The sequence below is a fragment of the Phacochoerus africanus genome, chromosome 8 (genome assembly GCF_016906955.1).
Source record: "Phacochoerus africanus isolate WHEZ1 chromosome 8, ROS_Pafr_v1, whole genome shotgun sequence".
Classification (NCBI taxonomy): Eukaryota; Metazoa; Chordata; class Mammalia; order Artiodactyla; family Suidae; genus Phacochoerus; species Phacochoerus africanus.
Genome location: NC_062551.1, coordinates 129,166,927 through 129,180,806, shown reverse-complemented (window position 1 = coordinate 129,180,806; position 13,880 = coordinate 129,166,927). Strand labels below are relative to the sequence as shown.

Genomic DNA, 13,880 nt, shown 5'->3' with positions numbered 1-13,880 from the left:
ATTAGTTACAAAGAGATTTGGGAGCCCATGAATTATAATCTGCTCAGTTAAAAAAAATTTTTTTAGAAACTCCTGCTATGGCACAATGGGATTGGTGGTGTCTCTGGAGTGCTGGGACACAGGTTCGATTCCCAGCCTGGTACAATGGGTTAAGGATCTGGCATTGCCGCCAATTTGGCAACTTTGGCATAGGTCACAGCCGTGGCTCAGATCTGAGCCTTGGCCCAGGAACTTCATAAGCCTCAGGGAGGACAAAAAAGAAAAATTTTTTGAGCTTTTTACAGAAAAGATATTATTAAGAAACAATTGCTTATAGTGCTTTATACTTGCTCTTTCCCTAATAGAAAATTTTAAAGGAACAGCCTCCTCTCTTATTTCCTAAGTGAATAGCCATCAAGATTTAAAATATTCAGACCTCTAACCCCCACTGCTATCCCTCCTTACTCTATCTGGCTCCCCTCTTTCTTTAGCAAGTAATTTTGCCATTTACTTCCCAGAAGAAATAGAGTATAGCAATTGTGAATGACTCAATCTACTCCCATTCCTTTCCACACATTGAAAAGCATTGCCATGGCAAACAGTTACATCCCTGATGGTGCATTTGCTTGCCTATATCCTTCACCTCCTACTGCTGCTGCACACCTAATACCCTATGCTGCAGCTATTTCAGGTCTGTTGCCATTTCTTGAGTAAACCATGCTCTTTCCTCCATTCCCTGTATTCAAGATCATCCCAGCCTATCTTCATTCTCAACCTTATCTGCCAGAGGAACTCTGTCCTTCAGGGCCCAGCACAAATGCTGCGTCATTTTTTATGCCTTACCTTACTACCCAATAATTTCCTCTTTTGAGCTGCAACAGTACTTTATAGTTACCTGGTTGTAGTCCTTGTCACATTCCATTATAATGGTTCATCTATCTCCTCTTTAGCTTCTCATCTCCTTAATAGTGCAGACATGTTTATTCATTGTTGTGTTCCTGGAGTCTAGCTCAGTTTCTGGTTCTGTTGAACAGTGCTCCGTAAATGTTGAGAAGTAAAACAGCACCAAAGAAGTAAAAATACTGAAAGTTGTCTCTCAGAAGAGTGTTAATGAAGTATTACACTAAAGTATTATAATTCAGAATGTCTTTCCTCAGTAGAGTTTTGAATAAAGAACAGAAGTCCAGAAATGGCATCGCAATAGTTATAGGATGTATATTTATATATATGTATATATATGAATATATATATATAAAATTAGTGCTATCACTATGAGGAGTTAAAGTTTTTGTTTTAAGGAAAATTAGAATGGTATTTATTTTGACACTAAATAGTAATTATTGATTTTATTTCCTTATCATGTAATTTTAAAATACTGTATCTTAATATGCTCAGTTAAATAATTTTTCTACATTAATGTTTTATTCTGTACATAATTTTCTTAGAAAATGTATATAGGTGGTTTCATGCTTAATATATTGTTTCTGTGAGTGTCATTTAATTATTGTTTATTTTTTGAATACAAGCTTGCTCCTCTTCAGAAGTTTCTGGTAGGCAACTACTTTTAATAAAACAAATATTACCTTTAAAACTTGTTATTTAGTTGTTTATAAGTTGTTATGATCATCATAAATTTATTTTTATAAATTATTTTGTTAGTAAAATATTTTAGTTGATGGAGGAAATGATTAATGTTGAGTTTTATCTATAGAAATGATTTATATTGCATTTCTTGTTTGATATTTTAGAAACAACAAATATAGTGCTGTGAAGTAGTAGGAATTGTACAGGGTAGCAGAAAATATTAGTACACACCATTTAAATTTGATAACCCAGGTTAACAAAAGGTTTTTGAAAGAAAAATATACTGTTGTAAATTTTGTATAAAACAGCTAATATTTTAGTTGCATATTTACCCTAGGGAGTTTATATTCTATTTTGTTCTATTTTCTGTTTGTTTCTGTCCTGTTTTCTGATATCCATTCAATAAAAGTTAAATAAAATTGTGCTTTTATTGTAAAAGAGGTGTGAAAGAGGGAGGTGACATTTACCTCATTACAGAGAAAACTGGAGAATTCAACATCTGGAATAGTTTTAATCTGTATAGTAATAGATTTCTAAACTCTTCTTATAAAACATGAATGATAAAGTCCTTCAAGCATTGTATAATGGCATACCGTAATTAACAACATGCTTTTTTCATAAAAATGCAGCAATCTAGTTTAACATAGAACTGAAAAATGCCCAATAAATAAATTTACTATCTGTAATTAGTGACGCATTTTAGAGTTATCTGAATAACATATTCTATTCTTGAATTTTTAATAAAATTTCCTAATGTTTAAAATGAACTCTGTAATCTAATTTTTAGCTATATCTTGTGTATAAATATATTCAAAAATATTTTGAGGGTGGTAAGAATTAAGTTTTTTTTAATGTACTTGTGGAGATGCATAAAAATTATCCCTTTATTCTTCTTTCTTTATCTCATGAATCTGGATAGGTATTCATTCATACAAACCAACCCTGAGTAAACATATAGATTCCTTTGGTATCCTCATTTCTTAAACTGAAGAGAAAATTTATTTGGAAAATAAATATAATTGAAGTTATAATTCTGGGAAGAAATTAAGTTAATTTTTGGTGTGTCCTTCTCATTTCTTTTGGTACCTGGTTTGCTCCATTATTGACCAGCACAGAACAAAATATAGTTGCAGAAAAATCTTTTGTTGAGATATATTTTCCTTCTACTAATCAGTTAGATTCTTGTTACTCATCACTGTTAGATTTTTTTAGATAGCTACTGATGATTACTAAGAAGTATTAGAACCAGTATTATAATTCACATGTGCCAAGCTCCAAAGTCTGTGGCTGTTGCAGCATATCACAGTGGTTTAACTTGTTTAAATATAGATATTTAAGCAATGGCTTATATACTAGACGCAACAAGAAAAAAAAAATGAGAACTTCAAGTATATGCTTTATAGGGAACTCTGGATTAAATGTGCTGCAATGTTTGAATTCAGCTCTCTGCCACCACTCATTTCATTAATTATTTGCCATCACCTTTCATCAGTGGATATAAATTTTTAAAATAGCCAGAGAAAAGCATTTAGAAAGTTAAATTCACCACTGTGTAAAAATAGTAAAATTAAAAGCAAATTACATATGGTTCTGGATTGCCTATTGTTTTAGAGTTATTCATAATCCAGAATGTTGTGGAATATTTTATTTTTGGTGTTTACATTAATAAGGTATATACTTTGGTTAATTAATATTTTTACAAAGGGTTATGTTCATCTTTGCATCTAAATAGTGCATATATAAACTGGAGATGTCATGTGTGTGTGTGTGTATATATATATATACTTCAGTGATAAAAAGTGTTTCAGGAACAGAGTTTTCTTCATGGAACTGTTTAATGACCTTGTAATTAATGCTTATCCTTACTCAAAAAGGGAATCTCTTTATTTGTTGAAATAATTTACAAAATTTAACATCTTTAACCATTTCAGAGAATTTTCATGTAAAACCTTTATGAGAACTGTTATTTACTTACTTAACAGTAAACTCAGAATATTTATTTGTACAAAGAGTATTTCAAATATTTTCCTGAATATCCTACTAGTGCATGAAATTAAGTCGTACCTCAAATATTCCCTTTAGCTCATTCGCCAAGCAGGAAAAAGGAAATTTTCTTTCAACTTATCATCTCAGGCAGATATGCCAGTCCTTCCTTTGACTAGTTACTTTTTTTCTTCACTCAAGATCCAACTAGAAGGAAGTGACAAGAGAAGCTGAAATAGGATGTTAGGGATTTTTTTTCTTTTCATGATTCACTTTCATGTCTCCAAAGTATCAATACTCATGCAGGCATCTGGAGAATTTATACTGCAACTTGATGTGCAAGTTCTATAAATAGAAGATAACTAAAAATATTTTTTCAAAAGAAATCAGAGGTATATTTTGGGAATCACAAGTTGTTTCTTAAAAGCCGCATTTGTATTTAGTAATATATTATGTTTTTAATTATTTTATAGCTGTCATTTCCAGTCAGCACCATGTGCAGATATGTCTGCTCTATGCAAAAAGAAAAGGCAAAGGCAAATCTTACTTATAAAACCACTCTTCTTTAGTTGTAACTAGTACATTAACTTTTAGAAAATTAGGATGACTTGAACCATTCTAAACTCAAAGAAAATGTAATAATTTTCCACCCCCAAACCACCTCCAGGAGGAATTAGATCATATTTGCATAATTAGGTGCAATTATTTGATTCATTGTTTTGGTGAATGAGACTGTCATACAATGGTAAGATTCTAATTTTAAAAATTATTTTTCTCAAATTTTCTAAAATAGATATTTTGAGAGTATTTTACAGCAAAATACAAGTGACAGTTTATATAAAGTAATAAAATAGTATCTTCAGAAATGCACACTCCTGTTACATAAAAACTAATGTTTGCTATTGGTGCTTGTCATGACCATTTTGAAATATCAAGGCATTTAAAATCCCAACAGCTTTCTCATTTAAGAGTGTTTTGCTAAAGGTACATCAGTAGGGATAAAGAAGGAAATTAAAATGTATATTTTAAACCACCTCAGTTTAGTACTACTGTATCATTAGATGATCTTATCTGTGAACCCCTCACTTCCACTTTTAATATTGTCTTTTTATCAATATGATCATTCTTATTATTTCTGAAGTAAATGCCATTGTGCCATTTGTTTAGCCTTTTACTATTTCAACACTACTTAAATCTTTTTTCTGCTATTTTCTTCTTTATTTATAGATTCAGATATCAGAGAAATGTTGGAAACTTTCCCAACAAAAAGAAAGACCAAAATAATTACTTCTTGTATAGTTAGGTTTTGCTCTCATACCTAATTATAGTAACAAGCATTTTGCTAATGCCATTTTATCTCCCTGGAATTTTTTTTCCTATTAGTTTTTAAAATCCTAAAGCTGTTTTGTAAATAGAAGTCATTGTTAATAACTTTGTGGGAAGACAATAAAAAGGAGGAATCCTTTTAAATGGTTCTATATTTAGCAAAACTAAAACTTCAAACGACAGCTCTATAAAATTATGTGGCTATTATTGATCACTATATAAATATTTGGTTTTGAATTACTTTAGTTTACTTTTTAAATTAGGCATTCAGGCATTTAGTTTTGCTCCAGATTTAGAATGAGATTTTTAAGCTGCTTGGGTTTTTTGGTTGTGGCTTGTTCTGTTTTGTTTTTAAGTCTTTGTGGCTACTCTTTGTGTTAGTGTGTGGTTTTTCCCTTCTCTGTTTTTAGTAGAAAGGACACAAATCTAATAATATAAATCCTTATACCTGAAAACAGTCTTTTATCAAAATCAATTATATTTGAACTCCACAAATCAACAAATTCACATTATCCAGATGTTTTCAGTTCTTTTGTTTAAAGGCTCTGATAATATCACCGCTAGCTTATTTATTTACAGTCAGTATTTTGACCTAGATTGATTTGCTTCTTCTTCACTTTCAGGTGTGTTTTCAGGAACAGTATTTTTATTACTAGATTTGAAATTATCAAAATGATCTCCATATAGAACAGTATTAGATATTCTTAGAAACTTGAGAAAATGTTTGCTGATTCTTTAGAGAAACTAAATAGCTCTGTAGTCTATCACAGTTGTGAATACACATTTCATGGCAACCTTAATTAAGTCTGTGTTATATGTTTATATACATAATACAAATATTCTTACAAGTCGAAATTCATTCTTGTTTTTTAATATATTTTCAGTGAAAGAGTTTCTAGCCAAAGCCAAAGAAGACTTTTTAAAAAAATGGGAGAATCCTGCTCCGGTAAGGAACATTAAAATTGTCTATAATTTAAAAGTCTGGCTTTAAATAAAACTATGATTCTTGCCTAAGTAATTTTCTACTTCAGAAAGTTTGGTTTTCAAAGAGCATGAATGAATATAAGCTTAACACGAGAATTTGAGTCCTACTTCAGATCTTAAAACAAGACCTAGAAACTGCTGTATATAAAAAGAACCATCTAGTTGCCAAAAAAAACCACAACTCTTTTTGAACCTATTTTTATAAATAATTAATAAACTTTAATAGATTAAATTTTGAAAATCTTTTTTCCTAGTACAGAAATCCTATTCCAGATATTTTTTCACTAAAAAAATTTATTCCTAAATAAAATGTTTTTTTATGAAGAGTCCATCACTACCAAGATTCAGAGCATGACCTGTAATTGAAAACATAGTTACTCCAGTGAATACAAAAAGTTAGATATTATCTAACATGAAACATTATGGGAGGTGGAAAAAGGTGGCATATTTATATGAAAAGCAATGGCTAACAGAAAGATATTCTCTTGTCTACTAATGAAGTTTATTTACATTATTTAGTTGGGAACTATATTAAACACTTCATTAATGTTGATAAAAACAAAAATTAACTATTAACCCCTTAATCAGAATTATAAGGAGTTTTTCTTTCTGTATTGGTCTAGAATCGCATGGCGATATAAAATTATTAGATAAAGGAATTAAAGTATAATGAAAAGTTTTATAAGTAAAAACTTAGAGTTATTCGCTTTCTCTGTGATTCAATAAGAAGCTATAGGAGTTCCCATTGTGGCACAACAGAAACGAATCTGACTAGGAGCCATGAGATTGCAGGTTCGATCCCTGGCCTCGCTCAGTGGGTTAAGGATCTGGCATTGCCATGAGCTGTGGGGTGGGTTGCAGGCCGGCTCAGATCCTACATTGCTGTGGCTGTGGGGTAGGCTCCAATTTGACCTCTAGCCTGGGAACTTCCATATGCCGTGGATGTGGCCCTAAAAAAAAAAAAAAAGAAAGAAAGAAGGAAAGAAAGAAAAAAATGAGAAGCTATGATGTGTCTCCAAAGGCAAAGTTTGATATGCAAGAGATTAAGTCCAACTATGGTGAATTCCAGTAACTATCCAAATTCCTCACTTATAAAAGAATCATATTGCATCACATTTTTCCCAAGCTTAACACTGTACAGACTGCCCTTTGGAAATATTTTTTCTGAGATTTCCATGGAGACCTTTTTAATGAAAACCTATTAAACAAATGGGTCAACAATACTTGGTGCTATTTAGCACATAATTTGTTCCTAGTAATTTTCATTTTGTTGTGGCAGCAACAAATTCAATAGATTGATGCCTCCAGTTCTTTGCTTCTGTGTTGTAGTTGAGGCCAAACAAAGATGTTTGCTTATAACAAAGCATCTATTCAAGGAGAGAAAGAGACTGATTATTGTTCTGGAACTCTGATTTTTGGTTATCTTTGTGGGAGTGAGGAACTCTTTTTACCTTATTGTAACTTTTTTAGGTAATACTGGGTTATTATCAAATCAGAGAGAGAAAGCCATTAGGATCTCTCATGCTGTTATTATGTAGTTCTATAAGCTTATATAAGGATAGAAATGAAGTAAGACAGTGCTTTCTTCAGCAGTAACTCTAGTAAAAGGACTCTAATCCTCAGCTTACCTATTTATTACAATTCTTTGCAAGCACACTAAGACTATGTGGCTTCCATGATTGTATACTTCTGGTCAATTGTAGTTACTAAAACACGGAACTAATTTACTAGAAGTCCAATATTACGCAAACATGAAACAAGCTGATTATATAATTATAATAAGCTGAGGTTCTTATTTCCTCACGTAACTGTTGTACTTTGTTGTGCCATGTAAGTCTCTTCTCAAATATTAGATCCTTTCTTATTCAAAAGGAAAAATAGAACCAATAACATAGAATTTCATAGTCTCTTTGTATTGTTTTTATTTTTCTTTGTATTGTTTTTAAATAGTTATAAATTATTCTGATAATATACCACTAAATATATTATAGTTATCATAGTATTCTTATGAAAATTTCTAATTTTAAAGTTTATTTTTTCATGTATATGTAGAATAATGCCGGGCTGGAGGATTTTGAGAGGAAAAAAACCCTTGGAACAGGTTCATTTGGAAGAGTCATGTTGGTGAAACATAAAGCCACTGAACAGTATTATGCAATGAAGATCTTAGATAAGCAGAAGGTTAGTGTATTCATTGTTATTTACCTGAATGGTAAATTTCCGTTTTGTCAGCTAGACTGTTAACATGCAATAGAATGACTTAACCATTAACACCTTCAGGTAATGTTATTGTCGCATTTAATTTGCATTCCTAACTATTGTAACTATATACATAGTTAATAATTTTAGTGTATGGATTATATTATCATTTCAGTAAGTATTTATACATAATAGTATGTGTATATGTATGTTTGCTAACAAAATATTGAATTCTATATGTAAAGATCAGGCATCTCTACTACATTCTGCTTTGTGGAAAAATGCGGGGATCAATTACTTGATCCTTAGATCGAAGTAACAGAAATTGAGTGATTTTATTGTATGACTTATTTTGATAGTCAAAGCCCTATTGTTGAAGGCGATTGAGTTTAATTTAGAATGTAAGTTAAAGCAGAAAGAAATTGAAAACCTTCACACTATAATAAATATCAAATCATTACATTGTAAAACCTAAAACTAATAATGTTATGTGTCAGTTATATCTAAAGGAAATTAATTTAAAAATAAATGTTAAACATTTTTTTGTGTATTGGTGTTACCTGGGTTATTCATGCTTTAAATATTAAGGTTCTATTTGTGTAGTAATCACAATTGAGGGAAAAATTTTTAAAAAAGTGGCAAATCTTGATTTGTTATCTTATAGATATTATGTTCCTAAGAATGATATTTTGGTTTGCTGAAATATAGATAGGAAAATATGGACGGAAAGTACTGAACTAGTAGTCAGAGTTACAGATAGTGGGTAAACTAATGCTAACCAATAGACGTATAATGAGTCATATATGTCATTTAAAATTTGTTGGTACCTATATTTAAAAAGTAGAAAGTAGTTGAAATTAATCATAATAGATTTATTTATCCCAATGTATCTAAAATATTGTAATATATGACTAATATAAAAATTGCTGAGATGTTTCATATTCTTTAATACCAAGTTTTTGAAATCTGATGTATGTTTTATACTTAAAATATATCTCCATTCAAATTAGCCACGTTCCGATAACCACATGTTGCTAATGGCTGCTATATTGGACAGCACAGGATTGGACTGGTCTCAGGTTTCTGTCCAACCCCTACTTTAAAACAAAGAATGAAACTAACCTCTAAGGAGTTGCCATCGTGGCTCAGCATATTAAGGACCTGACATATTTCTGCGTGATAATGCAGGTCCACTCAGTGGGTTAAGAATCTGAAGTCTCCATAAGCCATGGTGTAGGTCACAGATATGGCTCAGATGGAGTATTGCTATGGCTGTGTCGTAGGCCCCAGCTTTGATTCAACCCCTGTCCTGGGAACTTCCATATGCCACAGGTGCAGCCAGGTACAGCCGTAAAAAGGAAAAAAACAAAAAAGACTAACCTCTTATGTGAGATGGAATGATGGCTTAAGTCTCTCTAAAATTAAATACACCCATACAAACATTTGTGCATCTTTGACAACTTCCCTCTTTCACATCTTTTCTAACCTCTTCTTGAAAAACTCATTTAATTACTAACTCCCTTTGAATTCTTCCTTTGAATTCTTTTAATTCTTCTTTTGAATTCTAACTTCCTTTTAATTCTTCAACCCACAACAATTCAGCTGTCTCCTTATTAACTTCTACCTCTTGCTACTCTACTGAAATGGTACTTCCATGCATCAGCAATCCAGTGACCTACCACCAAATCTAGTGAACTCTTTGCGCATCGTATGTGACTTTTTTAGAGCCTATGACTGTACTGACTGCTGCCTTGAAAATGTCTTGTTCCTGGACTTTTGGAACCCCATGCTCTTCTGATTATAATCTTTCCTTTCTGGACTCTTCTTGTTCATGTGCCTTTTCCTGTTCTATTTTTTCCTTCTGTCTTCTCTTTAAAGATTGCTAATCTCAATCTCCGTAGTATCCACCATTCCTGTTTTCTTTTTCTATACCTTCTCCCTGTGTACTCTTATCCAAGCTTCAACTCATCCTTGAACTCTGCACTCCTAATTTGTACAATCTGAGCATGGAGCTCTTAGAGATCAACTAGTTCTTACCCTGATTGTCTTGATGAGGTAATTGGATCTCAGAGAGGGTAAGTGACTAGTATACTTGTATTGCTAGTATAACAACAAAATATTCAAATTTATTTATTTGTTTGTTTCTTTGTTTGAAACACAGTTGACCTATAAAACTAGTTACAGGTGCCCAAGTAGTGATTTGATAATTCTGTATGGTACAAAATGATCACCATGCTAAGTCGTAACCATCTGTCACTACACAAAGTTATCATATTGTTGATCATAATCCCTATGCAGTGCATTTTATACCTGTGACTCATTTATTTTATAACTTTTTTTCTTAAACTCCTAAAGTCTGTATCCTTTAATTCTCCCTTATCTATATCATTCATCCCCCAGCATCCCCTCCGAGTTCTCTGTATCTATGAATCTGCTTCTGCTTTGTTTGTGCTTTTGTTTTTTTAATTCTACATATAAGTGAAATCAAATGGTATTTCTCTTTGTTTCTCTTGACTTATTTTACTTAGCATGTTACCCTCATGCCCTCTAGGTCCATCCTATGTTGTCTCAACTGGCAAGATTTCCTTCATTTTTATGGTTGAGTATACCCCATTTTATATTCCATTTATAGTCCATGTTCTTTATCCGTCCATCTATTAATAGACACTTAGGTTGTTTCCATATTTTGGCTATTATAAATAGTGCTGCAGTGAATATAGGGGTGTATATATCTTTTTTAATTAGTGTTTTTGTGTTCTTTGGAAAAATACTCAGAAGTAGAACTGCTGGATTGAATGGGAATTCTACTTTTAATTTTTTGAGGAACCTTCATGCTGTTTTCCATAGTGACTGTACCAACTTACTCACACCAATAGTGCATGAGGATTCCTTTTTCTTCACATGCTTACCAACACTAGTTGTGACTTTTTGATAATAGCATTCTGACAGACTTGAGGTGATATCTCATTGTAGTTTTGATTTGTATTTCCCTGATGATTAGTGATGTTGAGCATTTTTTCACATGCCCGTTGACCATCTGTCTGTTTTCTTTGAAAAAATGTCTACTCAGGTCTTCTGCCCATTTTCAGTCATGCTCTTTCTTTGATGTTGAGTTATATGAGTTTTTGGTATATTTTGGATATTAACTCTTCTCAGATATCTGATGGCAGATATCTTCTCCCATTCAGTGCTGCCTTTTTGTTTTTTCATAGATCCCTTCACTTTGAGAAGCTTTTTAATTTGATGCAGTCCCATTTGTTTAGTTTTGGTTTTGTTTCCCTTGTCTGAAGAGACATATCCCAAAAAACATTGCTAAGACCGATGTCAAAGAGCATACTACCTATGGTTCCTTCTAGGAGTTTTATAGTTTCAGAACTTACCTTTAAGTCCTTAATCGACTTTGAATTTATTCTTGTATATGGTGTGAGAAAAATAAATCCAGCTTGTTTCTTTTGCATATACTGTTTAATTTTCCCAATACCATTTATTGAAGAGACTGTCTTTTTCCCATTGTGTATTTATTTTTTGCCTTCTTTCTTGTAGATTAATTGAACATATAAGGGTGAGGTTTTGTTCCTGGTTTTCTATGTGTCTATTTTTATACCAGTACCATACCTGTTTTGATTACTGTAGCTTTGTAGTATACTTTGAAATCAGGAAATATAATGCCTCCAGCTTTGTTTTTCTTTCTTAAGATTGTTTTGGCTATCAGGTTCATGTTTTCCATGTAAATTTTAGAATTATTTGGTCTGGTTCTGTGAAAAATGCCATTGATATTTTGATAGGGATTGTGCTGAATCTGTAGATTGACATGGGTAATTTGGCGATTTTTAACAATATTAAGTTTTCCAAATCATGAGCACAGTGTATCTTTCCATTTATTTGTGTCTTTTATTTATCTTTAATTGATGTCATTGGTGTCTTTTAGTTGTCCAAGGATAGGTTTTTACCTCCTCGGTTAGATTTATGTCTAGGTGTTTTACTCTTTTTTGATGCAGTTGTGAATGGGGATGTTTTAATTTCTCTGATACTTTGTTGTTAGCATATCTAAATGCAAATGATTTCTGTATATTAATTTTGTGTCCTGAAACATCACTGAAATAATTTGTAAGTTCTAATAGTTTTCCTGGCATCTAAAAATATTAAATGTTTAGCAGGGGGAAGTAAAAGTGCAGGGTTGTTAAAATGGGTTGTTAAAATGCATTCAAACTTAAGAGATCATCAACTTAAAATAACCATGTATATGTTTAGGTTCTTATATATAACACAAATTTCCTGGTAGCCACAAACCAAGAATCTATACTAAACACACGCCAAAAAAAGAGGAAAGAATCCAAATATAACAATAAAGGTAGTCATCAAATCACAAGGGAAGAGAGCAAAAGAAGAAAAGAACAAAAAACTATTTAAAAAAAAAAAAGTTAACCTAATAGCAAATAAGTACATACCTATCAATAATTCTTTTAAACATAAATGGACCAAATAGTCCAATCAATATAGAGTGGCGAATGGAAAAAAAAAAAAAAAAGACCCATATATATGCTGCCTACAAGAGACTCACTTCAGATCTAAAGACAAACACACACTGACAGTGAGGGGATGGAAAAAGATATTCCATGCAAATGGAAATAAAAAGAAAGTTTAGATAGCAATATTTATATCAGACAAAATAGACTTTAAAACAAAGACTGTAACAGGAAACAAAAAAGGACATTACATGATGACAAAGGAGTCAATCCCCAAGAAGTAATAAAAATTGTAAATATGTATGCACCCACCATAGGAGCAGCTAAGTGTGTATGGCAAATATTAACAAAGGAAGAAATCAAAGGTAACATATTAACAGTAGGGGACTTTAATTTCCCACTTAAATCAGTGGACAGATTGAGATAGAAAATCAATAAAGAAACACTGCCCTTAGCTGACACATTAGATCAGATTGACTTGATAGATGTATATAGAAAATTCCATCCCAAAGCATAGAATACACATTCTTTTCAAGTGCACATGGAAATTCTCCAGGATAGATCAATGCCATGCTACAAACCAAGTCTTAATAAATTTAAGAAGATTAAAATTATATCAAGCATCTTTTTTTATTACAATTATGTGAAACTAGAACTCAACTACAAAAAAAAAAAAAAACCCTACAAAACCACAAATCCGTGGAAGCTAAACCGTGTGCTACTAAGTAGTCATTGGATTACTAAAAAAAAGTGGAAATCAGAAAATGTCTGGAGACAAACGAAAATGAAACACAGTGATCCAAAATCCGTGGAAAGGACTCAGCAAAAGCATTTCTAAGAGGGAAGATTATAGTGATACTAGTCTACCTCAGGTAACAAGAAAATTGTCAAATAACCTAATCTTACATGTAAAGGAACTAGAAAAGGAAGAATAAACAAAACCCAAAGTTAGTAGAAGGAAAGAAATCATAAAGATCAGAGCAGAAATAAATGAAATAGAGACTCAAAAAATATATACATATATATATTTATATATATATAAAAGAGCAATGAAACTAAAACCTGATTCTTAGGAGAGCCTCCTTGCCTGCCTGCTTGCATCTTTCACAAGCATCCTATCATAATAAATCTGATTCTTACCTATAAAAAATAAAATAAAACCTGATTCTTACACAAAATTAATTTTTTTTTTGTCTTTCTGCCTTTTCTAGGGCCACCCCTATGGCTTATGGAGGTTCCCAGGCTAGGGGTCTAATTGGAGCTATAGCCACTGGCCTATGCCAGAGCCACATCAATGCCAGATCCGAGCCACATCTGCAACCTACACCACAGCTCACGGCAACACCAGATCCTTAACCC

At 32.0% G+C, this 13,880-nt stretch overlaps 1 protein-coding gene across 2 annotated transcripts in view; it reads left to right on the top strand.

Moving 5' to 3' along the window:
* Positions 1 to 13,880, top strand: part of PRKACB (protein kinase cAMP-activated catalytic subunit beta) — a 116,876-nt gene that overhangs the window by 67,572 nt on the left and 35,424 nt on the right. For both annotated transcript variants that reach the window (XM_047794245.1, XM_047794244.1), the window contains exons 2-3: positions 5,757 to 5,818; positions 7,909 to 8,037. In XM_047794245.1, the coding sequence (XP_047650201.1) occupies positions 5,757 to 5,818; positions 7,909 to 8,037 (191 nt within the window). The remainder of the gene's footprint in view (positions 1 to 5,756; positions 5,819 to 7,908; positions 8,038 to 13,880) is intronic.